Source organism: Equus quagga, chromosome 5 (genome assembly GCF_021613505.1).
Source record: "Equus quagga isolate Etosha38 chromosome 5, UCLA_HA_Equagga_1.0, whole genome shotgun sequence".
NCBI classification, from domain to species: Eukaryota; Metazoa; Chordata; class Mammalia; order Perissodactyla; family Equidae; genus Equus; species Equus quagga.
This window is the reverse complement of record NC_060271.1, coordinates 119,903,450-119,925,644: the sequence shown is the minus strand read 5'-3', so window position 1 is coordinate 119,925,644 and position 22,195 is coordinate 119,903,450. Positions and strand designations below refer to the sequence as shown.

The 22,195-nt window shown below is 37.8% G+C and overlaps 1 protein-coding gene across 3 annotated transcripts in view; it reads right to left on the bottom strand.

Annotated features, from left to right (window-relative positions):
* ATAD2B (ATPase family AAA domain containing 2B) overlaps nucleotides 1-22,195 on the bottom strand; it is a 162,303-nt gene that overhangs the window by 86,350 nt on the left and 53,758 nt on the right. For all 3 annotated transcript variants that reach the window (XM_046661905.1, XM_046661906.1, XM_046661907.1), the window contains 3 exons: nucleotides 17,932-18,047; nucleotides 15,826-16,000; nucleotides 5,919-6,007 (listed from right to left, as the gene is read on the bottom strand). In XM_046661905.1, the coding sequence (XP_046517861.1) occupies nucleotides 5,919-6,007; nucleotides 15,826-16,000; nucleotides 17,932-18,047 (380 nt within the window). The remainder of the gene's footprint in view (nucleotides 1-5,918; nucleotides 6,008-15,825; nucleotides 16,001-17,931; nucleotides 18,048-22,195) is intronic.

Here is a 22,195-nt window from a genome sequence, read left to right as displayed (position 1 = left end):
GTTTTATATAGTTTGAAAGGTAGTTACTAGGGAATTATAAGTGTTAAATTGTTACATCTTCTAATAAATTGAAGCTTTTATCATTATAAGTTGATCCTATTTATATGTATAATAATGCTTTCTGCCTGACAGTCTATTTTGTCTAATACTAACATAGCTACAGGAGTTTTCTGTTAGCATTTAGTTGATATATTTTTATACCATTTTATGAATTTGACCCTTCTGGACATTTTATATAAATAAAATAGTACAATATTTGACGTTTTGTGCCTGGTTTGTTTCACTTAGCCTGAAGTCTTCGAAGTTCATCCATGTTACACGTACAAAGAACACTCATGCAGCGTGTGCTAGAATTTCATTCCTTTTTAAGGCTGAATGATATTCCACTACATTGATATTCCACATTTATTTATCCATTCATCAGCTGGTGGACATTTGGGTTATTTCCATGTTTGGGCTGTTACGAATAACACTGCTATGAATATCTGTGACTAAGTTTTTGCTCTTTTTTTCCACCATTTTACTTGGAACTTTTCTGTATCCTTATACGTACCTGTGTCTGTTGTAAATGACACATCATTGTATTTTATTTTTCCCCAGTCTGACAATCTTTGTCATTTAAAAAGAACATTTAGTCCCTTTACATCTCATGTAATTCTTGATATATTTGGATTTAAATCTACAATTGTATTTTGTGTTGTTTCTCTCATTGGTTCTATGATTTCCCTCCCCTTCTTTTGCTTTTGGTTTGATTTTTTTTTAATTATTCTATTTCCCTGCACTAATAGTTTAAAAATTACACAATATGTTTCTATTTTATTAGTGATTACTCTAGAAACTAAAACCTGCATACTTGGTACTCAAAGGTTCCCCTTCCAGGTATGACAGATGAAGACCATGCCAGATAACACCTTGCTCTCCTTCAGAAAATACCTATAAAACCTGTACATAATAATATATAAGCATACACCTGAAGGAGGTAGTAAATTCACAAATAGTGAGACAGATTCCGGTGAGAATTCCTTGTCACACGGAGAAAGAGACTTACAGATAGTAAGTTCTCCCCTCTCTTGCTTGTAGCATGGGGCTAAGTACAGAGAGGCAAGAGAGGAAGATTATGTGGGGAAATCCCTTTTCAGTCCTAGTATCCAGAAAACATAAGGTGGAAAACCATTAACACTAAAGAATGTGAAGGATCCCACAAGGGCAAGAGCCAGTGAGAACAACCCCAAACTCGATGTACCCACATCTCTGAAGGATCTCTAAGCAGAAAGCACGCAAAGGATCCAGCTAAAGACAAAAGATTTGAAAGGAGATCAAAGCTGCCAGCCAAGAAACAGTCTGCATTTCAAGCCTAACTCAGAAAATTATCTGCTAAAACAAAGGAAATACTACTCACCAAAAATAATAATAGAATCCACAGCCTCTACAAACTAAGATGAATAATGTTCAGGATGCAATGCAAAATTGCCGAAAAAGTGAAGAACCAAAGCAATAGAACATATTTTCCCGAGAAAAGAGAATCAAGCAGGCCTAACAGTGAGAGATGAACCAGATGTTGAAACTAACACATTGAGCGAAACTCACTGAAGTAAACGTATGTTTAAACGCATGAAATCACGGTGGAAAAATATAAATAATGAAAAAAGAATCAAATGTAAGTTCTACAACTGAAAAATATAATTTCTAAAACAAAAAATGTGTTGGCTGGACATAACAGCAAAATTGACATGATAAAAAAAAGTAAGTAAAGATTGAATGAAGATAGATCAATAATTATCTAAGTTAAAGAGAGAAAAAGATTGAAAAAAGACAAACATGCAGACACATGATAAACACCAACCAGAATAAACACAAAGTCCACACTGAGGCATATCATAGCAAAGCTGTTAAAAACCAAACATATAGAGCAAATATTGAAAGTTGCAAGAGAAAAAACACGTATAATAAAGCATGGGAACAACGATCCAATTAAGGGCTTTCTGCTTCGAGGCTGCAAAGTAGGGGAGATGGAATCCTGGCGGGGATCTGCTGACTCTGTAAGTGGAAGGGACAGAGCTGAGACTCCAGGGAGAGCAAGATGACCAGAGTTCACAGAAAAGAGTACCAGAGAGAAGACCACCGCACACAGAGAGAACTTAGGAAATATTCATAGGGCCCCTCAAGACTTCAGATAAACACTCATAAGCATATGCACGTGAGGAAATTACTCAAGGCTTATGGGAAAAAACACTCAGAAGGACTAGAAGCACCAATATTTTACACTCAGAGAGTGAGGAATATTGCTACATTCCCACAAGCCAGACTGGTAAACCTCATGATTCATGGGTCATTGCATAGAATACACAGAAGGACTCTTCTTCCTTAGTGGGAAAAAATCAGCCCTCCACTGAAGACTACTCCAGATCCACAGAACAAATCCTAACAGCAAGACTCAAAAGAATCAAACTGTTTTCAAGTAAGTTAAATGTGTCCCAGAAAGAAAACACAAGCATATTTATTTATAATAGCATATTGAGCATTCAACAAGGCAAAATTTATAATGTCTAGCATCCAATAAAAATTGCCAGGTACACAAAGAAGCAGGAAAATACAGTCCATAATGAGAAAAATCAACCAAATAAGAACAACTCAGAACTAAGAGAATTAGCAGAGAAGGATATTAAAGTAGTTATTATAACTATATTCCATATGTTGAAAAGTTCCTTATATCTTTATATGGAAGATACAAAACAGATCCAAACAGACCTTCTAGAGATAAAAATAAAAACACAAATACAGGCATACCTCAGAGATATTGTGAGTTTGGTTCTAGACCACTGCAATAAAGCGAATATTGCAATAAATCGAGTCACAGGAATTTTTTGGTTTCCGAGTGCATATAAAAGTTATGTTTACACTATACCATGGTCTATTAAGTGTGCCATAGCATTATGTCTACAAATACAATGTACATCTGTTAATTAAAAAATACTTTATTGCCAAAAAATTGCTAACCATATCTGAACCTTCAGTGAGTTGTAATCTTTGCTGGTGGAGGGTCTTGCCTCGATGTTCATGGCTGCTGACTGATCAGGGTGGTGGTTGCTGAAGGTTGGGGTGGCTGTGGCAATTTCTTAAGACAAGACAAAAATGAAGTTTGCCTCGTTGATTTGACCCTTTCTTTCACAAACGATTTCTCTGTAGCATGCAATGCTATTTGATAGCATTTTACCTACAGCAGAACTTTCAAAACTGGAGTTCACCCTCTCAGACCCTGCCTTTATCAACTAAGTTTATGCAATATTCTAAATCCTTTCTTGTCATTTCAACAATCTTCAGAGCATCTTCACCAGGAATAGATTCCACCTCAACAAACCACTTTCTTTACTCACCCGCAAGAAACAACTCCTCATCCATTCAAGTTTTATCATGAGATTGCAGTAATTCAGTCACAGCTTCAGGCTCCACTTCTAATCTGGTTCTATTTCCACCACATCTGCAGTTACTTCCTCCACTGAAGTCTGGATCTCCTCAAAGTCATCCATGAGGGTTGAAATCAACTTCTTACAAATTTCTGTTAATGCTGATATTCTGACCTCCTCCCATGAATCACGAAGGTTCCTCTTTTTTTGTTTATTTGTTTGTTTTGTTGTTTTGTGAGGAAGACTGGCCCTGAGTTACATCTGTGCCAGTCTTCCTCTTTTTTGTATATGGGACACCACCACAGCATGGCTTGAAGAGCCATGTGTAGGTCTGTGCCTGGGAGCTGAACCCACGAACCCTGGGCCACTGAAGCAGAGCACGTGAATTTAACCACTATGCCACCAGGCTAGCCCCACAAATGTTATCAATGGCATCTAGAATGGTGACTTCTTTCCAGAAGGTTATCAATTGACTTTGTCCAGATCCATCAGAGGACTCACTATCTAGGACAGCTAAAGCCTTATAAAATCTATTTCTTAAATAATAAGACTTGAGGGTCGAACTTACTCCTTGATCCATAAACTGCAGAATGGATGTTGTATTAGCAGGCGTGAAAACAACACTAATCTTGTTGTATATCTCCATCAGAGCCCTTGGGTGACCAGGTGATTGTCAATGAGCAGTAATTTTTTGAAAGGAATTTTTTTTCCTGAGCAGTAGGTCTCAAAAGTGGGCTTAAAATATTCAGTAAATCATGTTGTAAACTGATGTGCTGTCCTCCAGGCTTTGTTGCATTTATAGAGCACAGGCAAAACAGACAGCGTAATTTGTAAAGGCCCTAGGATTTTGGGAATGCTAAATGAACACTGACTTCAGCTTTAAGTCACCAGCTGCATTAGCCCCTAACAGGAGAGTCAGCCTGTCCTTCGATGCTTTGAACACAGGCATTGACTTCTTTTCTCTAGCTATGAAAGTCCTAGATGGCATCTTCTTCCATTATAAGGCTGTTTTGTTCACATTGATAATCTATTGTTTAGCGTAGTCACCTTCATTACTTATCTGAGCTAGATCTTCTGGATAACTTGCTGTAGCTTCTGCATCACCACTTGCTCCCTCACCTTGCACTTTTATGTTATGGAGATGGCTTCTTTCCTTAAATCTCATGAATCAACCTCTACTGGCTTCAGACTTTTCTTCTGCAGCTTCCTCATCTCTCTCAGCCTTCATAGAACTGAAGAAAAGTTAGTCTTGCTCTGGATTAGGTTTTGGCTTAAGGGAATGTTGTGACTGGTTTGCTCTTCTATCCAGACCACAAACTTTCTCCATATCAACAATAAGGCTTTTTCACTTTCTTATCATTCACGTGTTCACTGGAGTAGCACTTTTAACTTCCTTCAAGAACTTTTCCTTTGTGCATTCACAACTTGGTTAACTGCTTGGTGAAAGAGGCCTAGCTTTTGGCCTCTCTTAGCTTTCGACATGCCTTCCTCACTAAGCTTAATCATTTCTAGGTTTTGATTTAAAGGGAGAGATGTGCGACTCTTCCTTTCACTTCAACACTTAGAGGCCATCGTAGGTTATTAATCGGCCTAATCTCATTAGTGTGGTGTCTCAGGGAACAGGGAGGCCTGACAGGAGGGAGATGGGGGAACAGGTGGTCGCTAGAACAGTCAGAACACACACATTTATCCAGTAAGTTCACCATCTTACATGGGTGCAGTTCATGGCACCCCAAATAATTACAATAGCAATATCAAAGATCACTGATCACAGAGCACCATAACAAATAAAATAACGAAAATTTTGTAATATTGCAAGAATTACCAAAATGCAACACAGAGACATGAAGTGAGCAAATGCTGTCAGAAAAATGGATAGACTCGCTCAATGCAGGGTTGCCACAAACCTTCTATTTATAAAACATGCAATATCTGAGAAGCTCAAGAATACGAGCTATGCCTGTATGCAAATGTTCTTAGTAGCATTTAGTAGTAACCAAAAATAGAAGCAAACCAAATCTCCATCAGATGGATTAACAAATAAACAGTGGTATATACACATATTCCACAAAGGAATACTACTCAGAAATGAAAAGGAACAAAATATTAGTATAAACAACATGGATAAATTTCAAAAACACTATGCTCACTCAAGATTAGGCAATGTTTTCTGTAAAGTGTCAAAAAGCAAATGTTTTAGGCTTTGCAAGCCATACAATCTTTCTCTCAAAGCTACTCACTCAACTTTGCTCTTGTAGTGCAAAAGCAGCTATACATAATGCAAAAAGGAGTAAACATGGCTATGTTCCAAGAAAACTTCATTTACAAAAACAGGCAGAAGGCTGGATTTGGCCCACAGGTCATGGTTTGCTGCCCCCCATGCTAAGTGAAAGAAGTCTTCCTCAAGGACACAGATCACATTTTATAAGCCCCATAGCACTTATCCAAGGGCTAAGGCTAAATACTACATCAATGAGTGAAAAGAATCCAACATAACCAGATAGGAAAAATTACCTGTGGATCTGATCTTGTCTGCTAGAGCGAACTGGAGCTAATCCATCTATTTCATCAAAAAATATTATAGAAGGTCTCATCAAATATGCCTATCATAAAAAGAAAAAATATATTTATTGTATTAGTTTTCATTTTTTTAATTTAATTATTGTGTTTTCTTAACAGGTAATATACGCAAATAGTACATGCAGCAGGTACGAAAGATCATCCAATGAAAAGGAAATCTCCTTACCACCCCTGTCTCCACCCACAAGGTCTTCTCCCAGCAACTACCGTTTTTAGTTTGTTTATTCTTCCATATACATCATTTATACACATACACAAAAACGTACTTTTAAACACACTATTTTTATTTAATGCATTTTAAACACACTATACATATTGCTTTTATCATATAACACAGACTATTTTAAGTAACAATCTATTTTAATTAGCTTCCATATAAGTGCGTAAAGATCTGCCTCATTCTTTTTTAACTGCTACACAATGACCCATATGGATGTGGGCATAATTAAACTAGTCCCCTACTCATGGACATTTAGGCTGTTTTCAATTCTTTCTTATTATCAACAATGCTTGAATAAATATTTGTGTACATTTAACATTTCATATGAGTATAAACATATCAAAATAATAAATTCTAAAAGTGGAACTACTGGTTCAAAAGACATGTGTCATTTCTAATTCAGTTAGATATTTGCAAACTGTCTTCCACTGATGTACCAATTTACTTTCTCAGTAGCAATATTTAAGATCACCAACAACGTATTGTCAAACTACTTTTTTTTTTTAAAGATTTTATTTTTCCTTTTTCTCCCCAAAGCCCCCAGTACACAGTTGTATATATTTTAGTTGTGGGTCTTTCCAGTTGGGGTACATGGGATGCCACCTCAGCATGGCCTGATGAGCAGTGCCACATCTGCGCCCAGGATTTGAACCAGTGAAACCTGGGCCGTTGAAGCGGAGTGCACAAACTTAACCACTCAGCCACGGGGCCAGCCCCTGTCAAACTTCTAGATCTTGACTCATTTTTTAGGATAAAGAATTTTATCTCATTTTAATTTTTATTCCTATTATCAATGAAGATGAGCACTTTCCATATCTTTAAGTCATTAATATTGCTTTTTCTATGAAAGTTCTGCTCATATCCTTTGCCATTTTTCTGTTGGATCCTTGGTCTTTTGCTTACTGATTCTTACAAGCTATTTATTTTAAAACTTAGAGCTCTCTCTGTGAAAATATTTTTCCGCAAAGGGTATCACTTATATTTTGGTTTTGCTTACAACATTTTGTTCTATCCAGAATCTAAAAAAATGTTCTATAGTGGATCTTTTCTTCCATAGTTAGACTCTTCATGCTCTGAGATAAGAAACAAGATTCTCCTGCATTTTCCTCTAGTTCTTTCACAGTGTCATTTTTCTCACTTAAATCTTAGATCTACCAGGAACTTAATCTCACTTAAGGTAAATTAATATTAGATTACAAATGAAAAGTCTCTATTATATAATTCATTCAAATTAGTATTGTTTATTTATGTTTCAATATAACTTATACCCAATCCTTATTTCAAAGGAAGGTCAGCTTACTAAAGAATGGATACAAATTTTTCATTTCTCCCTGACTGATACAATACACATTAAATTTTCAGTTTTCTCTAATAATTTGAAATGAAAAACAATTCAACCACAAAAATTGAGTTTCAGAAAAAAACTTCAGGGGCCAGCCCCTTGGCTGAGTGGTTGAGTTCGCAGGGTCCGCTTCAGAGGCCCAGGGTTTCACTGGTTCGGATCCTGGGCACGGACATGACACCGCTCATCAGGCCATGCTGATGCAGCATCCCACATGCCACAACTAGAAAGATGCACAACTAAAAAAATACACAACTATGTACCAGGGGGCTTTGGGGAGAAAAAGGAAAACTAAAATCTTAGGGAAAAAAAAAGAAAAAACTTTATAAGACTAGAATTATGTACTAAGAGAAAAAGAGTAAAGATTTGATAACTACTACTTTTATATACATAAAACACACAGCTCTTTTTAAGAACTATAACCCCATAGAATTGAAAAAACAAAGTTCAGTACGTTATATGCCAGTCACTGTAAGAAGCACCTTACATACTTCCTTTCGGTGAAATCTCACAGTAGTCCATTGAGATAGGTATTATTTCCCTCATTTTATAGAAGAGGCAACTAAGGATCAGATGTTTTCACTTACTTAAAGTTATATACTTAATAGTAAAGCCAGATACAAACTAACATTTTTCTGACACAAAAGGCCAACCTCTTAGCCAATACATTACACCTCCTTCATTTCATTTAGTGCATAGATCATGTCACAAATTTAGGAATGTAAACTCTTTTATTTAAAAAGATAATGATGGGAAGATCCAAGATGGCGCCGTGAGTAGTCCTCTTTGTCTCTCCCCCTTCGAGTCTACAATTATTTGGACACTTATCGCTTGACAAAGGATATCCAGACAGCATCTCAGGACGTCTGAGACACCCACGCGACTATACATCGGAAGGCGGACGGACTTTCCTCCGGGAGGATGTGGAAATAGGTGAAAACTCTCCGACCCCGACGAGCAGCCTAGTACCCGCAAGCGGCTTTCTTCCAACGGATGCCCCCAGAGGATCTACACACATCTAGGGCAGGAGCGAGCACACAACAGAGGAGCGACGGTGGAAACAGGTGACCAGAACCCTACCTAAACCCCCCGCAATTACTCCTAAACGCAGAGGGAAACTTTGGAGTTGCACACCTGAGCCCGCGAGGAGAGTCTCTCCCTGCCATTGGCGGGGAGACCCTGCCTGGTGCTCGCGGCGCCCGGAGGGTCCCACAGAGAGTCGCGGAGGGTACGGAGGTCTCCCAGCTGCCGCTGCCCGCCCTGTGGGAGTAGGGATTGCCGGAGATCTAGGAGAGGACCGGGTCTGGGGGAACTTTCACAGGCCGGCTCTGCGACCCGGAGGGGAAGCGCCAGAGTTCCGCCCGGGCAGCAGACAAAACTCTCTGTCTGCCATTAGCAGAGGGGCCACACCCAGCATTCAGGGCTCCAGGAGAGGCCCGGAGAGAACCCCAGAGGGCGGGGCGACCCCCAGCTGCCGTTGCCCGCCCCGTGGGACGAGGGATTGCCGGAGATCTCGGAGAGGACCGGGGCTGAGGGAACTGTCAAAGGCCGGCTCTGCAACCCGGAGGTGAAGCGCCGGAGTTCCGCCCGGGCAGCAGACAAAACTCTCTGTCTGCCATTAGCAGAGGGGCCACGCCGAGCATTCACGGCTCCGGGAGAGGCCCGAAGAGAATCCCAGAGGGCGGGGCGACCCCCAGCTGCCGTTGCCCGCCCCGTGGGACTAGGGATAGCCGGAGATCTCAGAGAGGACTGGGGCTGGGGGGAGTTCCACAGACCCAGCTTCGTAGCCTAGGGGGAAACCCTACAGGCTCACATCAGCCTTAGGGAAAGCCTCTGCACAGCACCAGTAGAAGGCACCCAGCCGCCAGCCACAAGGCTGGAAGACCCCAGGGCAAAAGCAGCATAGCTAGGTGAACTAACCACAGACTGTAGAAGATGCCAATAGCTATCCTGCGACCTATAGAGGACAAGTGAGATTTGGTGGGTGCCGACAGCAACGGAGCGACAAATATAAGTGATCCCACCCCTGGCTGCTGGAAAAGCCCATAACACCGTTGCAGACCCCAAGGAGAGAGCACATCTAGGTGGGCTGCAACAGTAGGCACCAGCAGCCTGAAGCCCCCCTGTGACGGCCCCCACGGCAGAGGAGGGAATCCAAAGGGCCACTGTGGCTACGAAGAGGGGCCCAGGCCCAGTTAGCAACTGCGGACAGGGTTCCTGGTTGGTGCAGTATAAACAGCTGCTCCCCCACCGCAGCAGCTGAAACAAGTGAAAGGAGCAACTAAACTCTATCTCCATGCGGAGGCACAAATCAACAACATCAAGCAATATGAAAAAATACATTAAATCTCCAGAACAGAAAGAAAGTAACAAATACACAGAAAACAATCCCAAAGAAAATGAGATATATAACCTAAATGATGATGACTTCAAAACAGCCATCATTAAGATTCTCAATGAGTTAAGAGAGAATTCTGACCGACAACTCAATGAGTTCAGGAGCTATGTCACAAAAGAGTTTGATACGATAAAGAAGAACCAAACAGAAATATTGGAAATGAAGAACACAATAGAGGAGATTAAGAAAAATCTAGATGCTCTGAACAGTAGGGTCGATAATATGGAGGAAAGAATTAGCAATTTGGAAGATGGCAATATAGAATTGCTACAGGCAGAGGAGGAGAGAGAAGCAAGACTAAAAAGAAATGAAGAAACTCTCCGAGAATTATCAGACAAAATTAGGAGATGCAACATAAGGATTATAGGTATACCAGAGGGAGAAGAGAAGGAGAAAGGGGCAGAAAGCCTATTCAAAGAAATAATGGCTGAGAACTTCCCAAATCTGGTGAAGGAGATGGATCTTCAGGTGACAGAAGCCAATAGATCTCCAAACTTTATCAATGCAAGAAGACCAACTCCACGGCATATAGTAGTGAAGCTAGCAAAAGTCAACGACAAGGAGAAAATACTAAGGACAGCCAGGCAAAAGAAACTAACCTACAAAGGAACCCCCATCAGGCTATCAGCAGATTTCTCAGCAGAAACTTTACAGGCTAGAAGAGAGTGGAATGATATATTCAAAAATCTGAAGGACAAAAATCTACAGCCGAGAATTCTCTACCCAGCGAAAATATCCTTCAAATACGATGAAGAAATAAAAACTTTCCCAGATAAACAAAAATTAAGGGAGTTCATTGCCACAAAACTTCCTCTTCAGGAAATCTTCAGGAAAACCCTCATTCCTGAAAAATCCAAAAAAGGAAAGGGGCTACAAAACCAAGAGCAGAGGAGATAAGTAGAAGGACAACAACAGAGAGTAGCAGCTCTACATCAGAACAGATTAAACCATGGGACGAGAAACAAAGGAAACTGAAGAAAACCGGAAAACAAGACACAAAATGGTAGTGGTAGGCCCCACATCTCAATAATCACTCTAAATGTAAATGGATTGAACTCCCCAATCAAAAGACACAGAGTGGCAGGATGGATCAAAGAACAAGATCCAACAATATGCTGCCTCCAGGAAACACACCTCAGCCCCAAAGACAAACACAGACTCAGAGTGAAGGGATGGAGAACAATACTCCAAGCTAATAATGAACAAAAGAAAGCAGGTGTCACTATACTAATATCAGACAAGGTAGATTTCAAAGCAAAACAGATAAAGAAAGATAAAGAGGGACAGTATATAATGATAAAATGGACTCTCCACAAAGAAGACATAACACTTATAAATATATACGCACCCAACAGAGGAGCACCAAAATTTGTAAAGCAACTCTTAATAGAACAAAAAGAAGACATCAACAACAATACAATAATAGTAGGGGACCTCAACCACCATTAACACCAATGGACAGAACATCCAGACAGAAAATCAACAAGGAAATGATAGAATTAAATGAAAAATTAGACCAGATGGACTTAATAGATATATATAGAACACTTCATCCAAAAACAGCAGGTTACACATTCTTCTCAAGTGCACATGGAACATTCTCAAGGATTGACCATATTTTGGGAACCAAAGCAAACATCAATAAATACAAGAGAGTTGAAATAATATCAAGCATCTTTTCTGATCACCATGCTATTAAACTAGAAATCAACTACAAGAAAAAAGCAGAGAAAGGTGCAAAAATGTGGAGACTAAACAACACGCTTCTCAACAAACAATGGATCATTGAACAAATTAAAGAAGAAATCAAATTTTATCTGGAGACTAATGAAAATGAGAACACGACATACCAAATCATTTGGGATGCAGCAAAAGCAGTCCTAAGAGGGAAATTCATCGCAATACAGGCTCACCTCACTAAACAAGAAAAAGCTCACATAAGCAACCTCAAACGACACCTAAGAGAACTAGAAAAAGAAGAACAAACAAAGCCCAGAGTCAGTAGAAGGAGGGAAATAATAAAAATAAGAGCAGAAATAAACGATATTGAAACAAAAAAGACAATAGAAAGGATCAATGAAACAAAGAGTTGGTTCTTCGAAAGAATTAACAAAATTGACAAACCCCTAGCCAGACTCACCAAGAAAAGAAGAGAGAAATCGCAAATTAATAAAATTAGGAATGACAGAGGAGAAATCACAACAGATACCAATGAAATACAAGAGATCATAAGAGAATACTATGAAAAACTATATGCCAACAAATTGAACAACCTGGAAGAAATGGACAAATTCCTACACTCCTACAATCTCCCCAAACTGAATCAGGAAGAAATGGAGAATCTGAATAGGCCAATCACAAGTAAGGAAATAGAAACGGTAATCAAAAACCTCCTCAAAAATAAGAGTCCAGGACCAGACGGCTTCTCTGGAGAATTCTACCAAACATTCAAAGAAGACTTAATACCTATTCTCCTCAAACTCTTCCAGAAAATTGAGAAAGATGGAGAACTCCCTAACACATTCTATGAAGCCAACATCACTCTGATCCCCAAACCTGACAAGGACAACACAAAGAAGGAGAACTACAGGCCGATATCACTGATGAACATAGATGCAAAAATCCTCAACAAAATTTTGGCAAACCGATTACAGCAATACATCAAAAAGATTATACACCATGATCAAGTGGGATTTATACCAGGGACACAGGGATGGTTCAACATCCGCAAGTCAATCAACGTGATACACTACATCAACAAAATGAAAAACAAAAACCACATGATCAACTGAATAGATGCAGAGAAAGCATTCGACAAGATCCAACACCCATTTATGATAAAAACCCTCAATAAAATGGGTATAGAAGGAAAGTACCTCAACATAATAAAGGCCATATATGATAGACCCACAGCCAACATCATACTCAATGGACAAAAACTGAAAGCCATCCCTCTGAGGAAAGGAACAAGACAAGGGTGCCCACTTTCACCACTCCTATTCAACATAGTACTGGAGGTGCTGGCCAGAGCAATTCGGCAGGAAAAAGAAATAAAAGGAATCCAAATAGGTAACGAAGAAGTAAAACTCTCGTTGTTTGCAGATGACATGATCTTATATATAGAAAACCCCAAAGAATCCACAGAAAAACTTAGAAATAATCAACAACTACAGCAAAGTAGCAGGGTATAAAATTAATGTGCATATATCAGTAGCATTTCTATACACTAACAATGAACTAACAGAAAAAGAACTCAAGAACTCAATCCCATTCACAATCGCAACGAAAAGAATAAAATACCTTGGGATAAACTTAAGGAAGTGAAGGATCTATACAATGAAAACTACAAGACTTTCTTGAAAGAAATTGGCGATGACATAAAGAGATGGAAAGACATTCCTTGCACATGGATTGGAAGAATAAACATAGTTAAAATGTCCATACTACCTAAAGCAATATACAGATTCAATGCTATCCCAATCAGAATCCCAAGAACATTCTTCACAGAAATTGAACAAAGAATCCTAAAATTCATATGGGGCAACAAAAGACCGCGAATTGCTAAAGCAATCCTGAGCAAGAAAAACAAAGCCGGCGGAATCACAATCCCCGATTTCAAAACATACTACAAAGCTACAGTGATCAAAACAGCATGGTACTGGTACAAAAACAGGTCCACAGATCAATGGAACAGAATTGAAAGCCCAGAGATAAAACCACACATCTATGGACAGCTAATCTTCGACAAAGGAGCAGAGGGCCTACAATGGAGCAAAGAAAGTCTCTTCAACAAATGGTGCTGGGAAAACTGGACAGCCACATGCAAAAGATTGAAAATTGACCAGTCTTTTTCACCACACACCAAAATAAACTCAAAATGGATCAAAGACCTAAAGATTAGGCCTGAGACAATAAGTCTTTTGGAAGAGAACATAGGCAGTACACTCTTTGACATCAGTTTCAAAAGAATCTTTTCGGACACTGTAACTCCTCAGCTGAGGGAAACAATAGAAAGAATAAACAAATGGGACTTCATCAGACTAAAGAGCTTCTTCAAGGCAAGGGAAAGCAGGATTGAAACAAAAAAACAGCTCACTAATTGGGAAAAAATATTTACAAGCCACTTATCCGACAAAGGGTTAATCTCCATAATATACAAAGAACTCACACGGCTTAACAACAAAAAAACAAACAACCCGATCAAAAAATGGGCAGAGGACATGAACAGACATTTCTCAAAAGAAGATATGAATATGGCCAATAGACACATGAAAAGATGTTCATCATTGCTAATCATCAGGGAAATGCAAATCAAAACTACACTAAGATATCACCTTACACCTGTTAGATTGGCAAAAACATCCAAAACAAGAGTGACAAATGTTGGAGAGGTTGTGGAGAAAAAGGAACCCTCATACACTGTTGGTGGGAATGCAAACTGGTACAGCCACTATGGAAAACAGTATGGAGATTTCTCAAAAAGTTAAAAATAGAAATACCCTATGACCCAGCCATCCCATTACTGGGTATCTATCCTAAGAACCTGATATCAGAAATCTCAAGAGTCCGTTGCACCCCTATGTTCATCGCAGCATTATTTACAATAGCCAAGACGTGGAACCAGCCTACATGCCCAGAAACTGATGATTGGATAAAGAAGATGTGGTATATATACACAATAGAATACTACTCAGCCATACAAAATGACAAAATTGGCCCATTCACAACAACGTGGATGGACCTCGAGGGTATCATGTTAAGCGAAATAAGCCAGTCAGAGAAAGACGAACTCTATATGACTCCACTCATAGGTGGAAATTAGTATACTGATAAGGAGATCTGATCGGTGGTTACCAGGGAAAAGGGGGGCGTGGGGGGAGGGCACAGAGGGGGAAGTGGTGTACCCACAACATGACTAACAAAAATGTACAACTGAAATCTCACAAGGTTGTAATCCATCATAACATTAATAATAAAAAAAATAATAAAAAAATAAAAAAATAAAAAAAATAAAAAGATAATGACTATCAGCATAATTTTAAAAAGAGAACAAACATTTCAACTACTCTTACCCACAAAGAAAACTATGAAACAGAAATAAAGTAAATTTACATGTAAAAAGAAGCATGGTTTATACTATGGTTTTGAATGAAACCAAGAAACATTCCTCCTCCCAGCACGAAGTGGCTAAAAAGTATAACTCTGTCGAAAATTTTAAATTGAGTCATTGAACAATATGCCAGCATTCCAAAGCTAATTCTTCCCTCATCTACCAATGCTATTTTATATTTATATTTTTTAATTATTATTAAATTCTCTTGAAGCATGCAGACTACCTATGTTTGACTTCCTCACAGACACTGAGCACCTGGAAGGCTGGAATTTTACCTTATTCCTCTCACTAGATCCATTACCTAGAACATGGTAGTTTTTAATATTAATCATAACTAAAAACAATATTGAAGTGCTTTACTAATTACAAAGGACTTTAATACACATCAACTCAGTAAGAGGTGCTCAACGAATGCCTGTTGAAAGCATATTTTTTATTTTTTGTGAATTTCCTTAGACATAATGAAATATAAGTTGCATTGCCAAATATGAATGACTTCCTTCACTAGATCAAATAATCAAAAGTGAATTTATGTCAGGACTAATTTTTATAAGCATTAAGAGATAATATTTTTAAAGTTACAGTTAAATATAAATAGTAAAGACAGCTTACATGATATTCATTCACCGTACTCTGCCTTTTAAAAGCATCCTAAATTTAACATACTTATTGGAAAATATGCCTCATCATGAAGAGTTCATATTTACAGACTAAATCTGTTAAATATTCTAAAGTACGTCTATTCTCATATTAGATGATTTCACTTACCTGATCAAAAAGAAGCCTAAGTTGTCGTTCGGATTCACCAACCCACTTGCTCAAACAGTCTGCTCCTTTTCGCATAAAAAAAGCCACCTTTTTGTCTCCTTGACTGCACTCGTTAGCCAAGGCTCTGGCGACCAAGGTCTTCCCCGTGCCGGGAGGGCCGTAAAACAAACAGCCCCTGGAGGGATGGAAAGTCCACGAAAGCTAATGTTACCACCAACACTAATAACTAATAGAAAAGTATGCACCTCCCATATAATTTTGTATTGGGGTATAATTATTAGACACTGATAAAGTTTTTTGTGGCATATAGACAAAAGTTTTATCCTCAAGGATGTTCTCAAAGCTTTGGTAAGCAAGAAATAGTTAAATCAGAGTAGAGAGTAATTTGGCGAGCTACATCAAAATTGTAAATGTGCTTTCCCCCTGACTCAGGAATTTAACATCTTAGAATGCATCATACAGTAATACTCAAAAGAATGTTATAAAGATAGATTTTAAGTGGATGTTCAAACAGTGTTGTTTCTCATTGTGAAAAGCTAAAAAAAATCTAAATGCTATCTATTAATAAGGAACAGATAAACTGTTAAATCTGTAAAATAAAGCACTAGTATGATGTCAAAAAGAATAATATACACATTATTGATATGGGAAGATGTCTAGAATTTATTATAGAGTGAAAAACAAAAAGTTACATAAGGGCATTACTGAATAATCTCATTTATATCAAATGTTTGTACTGCACAATATAGGCAAAACAAACTCAATAGCATATGTGTATTTAAAAAATCTGTAAAGAATATACAAAATTGTTCATCCCTAACAAGTAGGATTACTTTCTGCTTATAACTCTCTATTTTGTTTAAGTTTTTCCCAAGGCTATATTACTTTAATGGCTTTGAAAGAATAATTATTTTTAAAATTCAAATTACATCATATAAAAAACAAATTGCCATTATGATTTTTAAAAGCCACTGTAGAATTATAAGCCAAGTTTTTAATCCACTCACATAGAAGGTGACTCTGTAATAAAATTTTCTACATCTTTAAACACATAGAAAATTAGAACCTAATCTGAATAAAAAGTACCTCCTAAATGAAAAAGCACATACAGTAATTTAAATCTAACAGCCTATATGTACATCTTCACAATATTTTATTCTGCCCAGTTTCCTTTAACATAATTTCTCAGCCTTTTCTGATCAAACACAAATTAATCTGATCATAAAGATAAATTACCAAGCTTACCATTCCAAAAATATCCCGTCATCAAGAAAAAGAAACACCTTATTGAAACTGTGCTTCCAAAGACCAAACTACATCTAACATCAAATTCAATGCTATTAGGAGTCCAGATTAAGGAAAATCCATCTGAACAATCCACTTTATATTCAAGGCCTGCATAAAGAATCTCATCTTGTGCCTGACTCTTAAATGCTGAAATGTAAACCTGAAGAACACACTCAGGGGCCGGCCCAGTGGCACAGCAGTTAAGTTCACACGTTCAGCTTCTCAGCGGCCCGGGGTTCACCGGTTCAGATCCTGGGTGCAGACATAGCACCGCTTGGCAAAAGCCATGCTGTGGCAGGCGTCCGATGTATAAAGTAGAGGAAGATGGGATATGGATGCTAGCTCAGGGCCAGTCTTCCTCAGCAAAAAGAGGAAGATTGGCAGTAGTTACCTCAGGGCTAATCTTCCTCAAAAAAAAAAAAAGAACACACTTAGTACCCCAGCCTTTGAGCCCTAAATAATAAAATTTCACTCCTAATTCTCATTGCTAGAACACATCAAATAAATACATACAATATGTGAGGGGCCGGCCTCGTGGCCAAATGGTTAAGTTTGCATGCTCCACTTCAGTGGCCCAGGGTTTTGCCTGTTCAGATCCTGGGCACCGACATGGCACGGCTCATCAAGCCATGCTGAGACGGCATCCCACATGCCACAACTAGAAGGACCCACAACTAAAATATACAACTATGTACTGGGGGGATTTGGAAAGAAAAAGGAAAAATAAATCTTTAAAATATGTATATTTACAATCATTTACTAAAAGAAATTTAATAATTAACAGTAATAACAATAATAAACATCTAGGACATTACTTACCTTGGAGGCTGAATTTTAAATTTTTCAAAAATTTCTGGATATAAAAGTGGGAACACTACCATTTCCTTTAGTGCATGAATATGATGGCTCAATCCGCCTATGCTATCAAACCGCACCTTGGAAAGAAGGGAAAAAGTTTAATAGAAAATAATTTTAACTGTTTATAGGTTTTTAAAAATTTATGAGATAGTCTTACGATTCAGAAATACATGCCTTCAGCAGGAACTGTGGAACATAAAGTTCAACAACTTACACTTGAAATAAGTGTAGAAAAATAAAGTCAGTAGCAAAATTCAAGTTTACGTCAGTTCAGTTAAATAAAGCTACCATTCTTTAGTCTCCTAGTAACTAAAGACCAAGATTAACACCCAATCTCACACTTTAATGGGTACCTCTAGGAGATGTTTATATTGCATTCACACTCTAATAATTTAAATGCCTTTCAAAATATCATCTATCCCATGCATTCTCAGTAGAGGCAATATTGTCCCCAAAAGGGGCAAAAATTGGTTCAGGAGTAGGGTGAAAAAATCTTAGCCACCCATAACAGTTTAAATATAAACAGTTTAAAAAGCTTTGTAAAGTAAAAATTTGTATACAAAAAAGTGCTTGAAGGAAATATTGCCAAAATTTTAATAGTGATTGACTCTTAACTATTGTGTTATGAGAAATTTCTTTCCCTGCTTCTTTATTCTGTTATGGTACTTGAAAATGTTTTACACTGAATATATTACTATGATAGGAAAAAACTTAAGTAATCTAGAAAAATAAATATACAGCTTAAATAACAAAACATTCTAAGAATAATATGTTGGTAAACCAAATAAGCAAAGATCATTAAGTAAGGCTCTTTGAGAAGATGAACTATTTGACATGAGATTCTGAATTCAATACTCTGAAATTTCCTTAGGTCCTCTTTAATAAAATAAATATTTTCCCCTATGAATTCAGATTGGAAATAGCTAACATTTCATTTTGATAACTTAAGTCACTCATATGAGGATTAGTTAAATTACATTGTATAGAAAGGTTTATGGGAACAAAGAAAGAAATATCAAATATGTTCTTGGTTATACAATAACCGTATTCCAAAGTATCCCCCTAAAGAAGATTCTACCAACAGTAAGAAATCTACCATGTCCTCTAAATCTTGTCTCTCTTTTCATGCTACATACTTTCCCTAGGTACTAGTATCCATTTTTCATAGTCATCTTAACTATCCTTATATTAGTGACTTATATCTGAATTTCTAGCTCAGATATTTCTCCTTAATGCCAAACCTAACTAACCAATTTCCTACAAGTTACTTCCATTTGTGATGTGCCAGAGATACCTAAACACGTCTACAACTAACTAAATCATCTTCAGACCTCAAACGCATATTCCTACTCATACATTCTCTTCCTCAGAGTAGAGCCATCCATTATTGTGCTCACTCACTTAAGCCAAAAACCTGGGTACTATGTTCACCTTGTTTCTCTCTCTCATTCCCCAAAAGCAATCAATTCACCAAATTCTGTCATATCTGAATTTTGTCAAACCTATCTACTACATCCTTCCATCATTACCCTACTTTCTACTATGACCATTACTCCAGATTACAGCTATGTTCAAACCAGTCTCCCTATCTCCAGCCTTGCTTCCCTCAAGTCATTAACTACATTATAGACAGAGTGATCAATCTAAAATGCAAATCTGGGGCCGGCCCTGTTGCCGAGTGATTAAGTTCATGTGCTCCACTTCAGCAGCCCGCAGTTTCGCCAGTTCGGATCCTGCACGCAGACATGGCACTGCTCATCTGGCCATGCTGAGGTAGTGTCCTACATAGCACAACTAGAAGGACCTGCAACTAGATTATACAACTATGTACTAGGGGGCTTTGAGGAGAAGAAGAAGGAGGAAAAAAAGAAAGATTGGCAACAGATGTTAGCTCAGGACCAATCTTAAAAAATAAGAAGAAGAAAAATTAAAAAATAAAACACAAATCCGATCATGAAATCTAAGCAGCTTCAGGGGCCAGCCCAGTGGCACAGTGGTTAAGTTCACATGCTCCACTTTGGTGGCCCAGAATTCACAGGCTGAGATCCCAAGCGGGGACCTATATCACTGCTCATCAAGCCATGCTGTGGTGGCATCCCACATACAAGATAGATGACGAGTGGTGCAGATGTTAGCTTAAGGCTAATCTTCCTCACCAAAATAAAAACAAAGATACACAATACTCCAAGCTAACAGCAAAGAAAAGAAAGTAGGTGTTGCCATACTTATATCAGACAAAGTAGACTTCAAGATTAAACAGGTAAAGAGACACAAAGAGAAGCAGTATATAATGATAAAAGGGACTCTCCAGCAAGAAGACATAACACTTACAAATATATATGCACCAAACACAGGAGCACCAAAGTACATAAAGCAACTATTAACAAACCTAAAAGGAGATATTACCAACAACACAAGAATAGTAGGGGACCTCAACATCCCACTTACTTCAATGGATAGATCATCTAGACAAAAAGTCAACAAGGAGATAGCGGAATTAAATGAAAAACTAGACCAGATGAACTTAATAGATATATAGAGAGTACTCCATCCAAAAACAGCAGAGTGTACATTCTTCTTAAGTGTGCATGGAACATTCTCAAGGACAGACCATATATTGGGAAACAAGGCAAAACTCAATAAATTTAAGAAGATTGAAATCATATCTACTATCTTCTCCAACCATAATCCTATGAAACTAGAAAACAACTAAAACAAAAAAGAAGGGGGAAAAGAGAGAAAAGGGGAAAGGAAAAAAGATGTGGAGACCAAACAACATGCTACTGAACAACCAATGGATTGTCAAAGAAATAAAAGGAGAAATCAAAAAATATTTGGAGACAAATGAGAACGAAAACACACCATACCAACTCACATGGGATGCAGCAAAAGCAGTCCTAAGAGGGCAATTTATAGCAATACGGGCCCATGTTAACAAACAAGAAAAAGCTCAAATAAACAAACTACACCCAAGAGAATTAGACAAAGAACAAAGCCCAGACTCAGTAGAAGGAGGGAAATAATAAAAATTAGAGCAGAAATAAATTAAATTGAAATAAAAAAGACTATAAAAAGGATCAATGAAACAAGGAGCTGGTTCTTTGAGAAGATAAACAAAGTTGACAAACCCTTAGCCAGACTCACTAAGAAAAAAAGAGAGAAGTCTCAAATAAATAAAATTAGAAATGAAAGAGGAGAAATTACAATGGATACCACTGAAATACAAAAGATTATAAGAGAATATTATGAAAAACTATATGTCAAAAAACTGGACAATCTAGAAGAAATGGATAAATTCTTAGACTCTCACAACCTCCCAAGACTGAATGAAGAAGAAATAGAATATCTGAATAGACCAATCACAAGTAAAGAGATTGAAACAGTTATCAAAAACCTCCCCAAAAATAAAAGTCCAGGACCAGATGGCTTCTCAGGAGAATTCTAGCAAACATTCAAAGATTTATTACCCATTCTTCTCAAACTATTACAAAAAATTGAGGACGATGGAAATATTCCTAACAAGATTCTATGAGGCCAACATCACCCTGATGCCAAAACCAGATAAGGACAACACAAATCAGGAAAATTACAGGCCAATATTGCTGATGAACATAGATGCAAAAATCCTGAACAAAACATTGGCAAACCAAATACAGCAATACATTAAAAAGATCATACACAATGATTAGGAGGGATTCATACCAGGGACACAAGGATGGTTCAACATCCGCAAACCCAACATGATTCACAACATTAACAAAACGAGAAACAAAAACCACATGATAATCTCCATAGATGCAGAGAAGGCATTTGACAAGATCCAACATCCATTCATGATAAAAACTCTCAATAAAATGGGTATAGAAGGAAAGTACCTCAACATGATAAAGGCCATATATGACAAACCCACAGCCAACATCATACTCCATGATGAAAAACTGAAAGCCATCCCTCTGAGAACAGGAACAAGACAAGGGTGCCCACTCTCACCAGTCTTATTCAACACAGTACTAGAGGTTCTGGCCAAAGTAATAAGGCAAAAAAAAAGAAATAAAAGGAATTCAAACAGGCACTGAAGAAGTGAAACTCTCACTGTTTGCAGACATGATTTTATATGTAGAAAACCCTAAAGAATCCATCGGAAAACTATTAGAAATAATCAACAATTACAATAAAGTTGCAAGGTACAAAATCAACTTACAAAAATCAGTAGCATTTCTATACT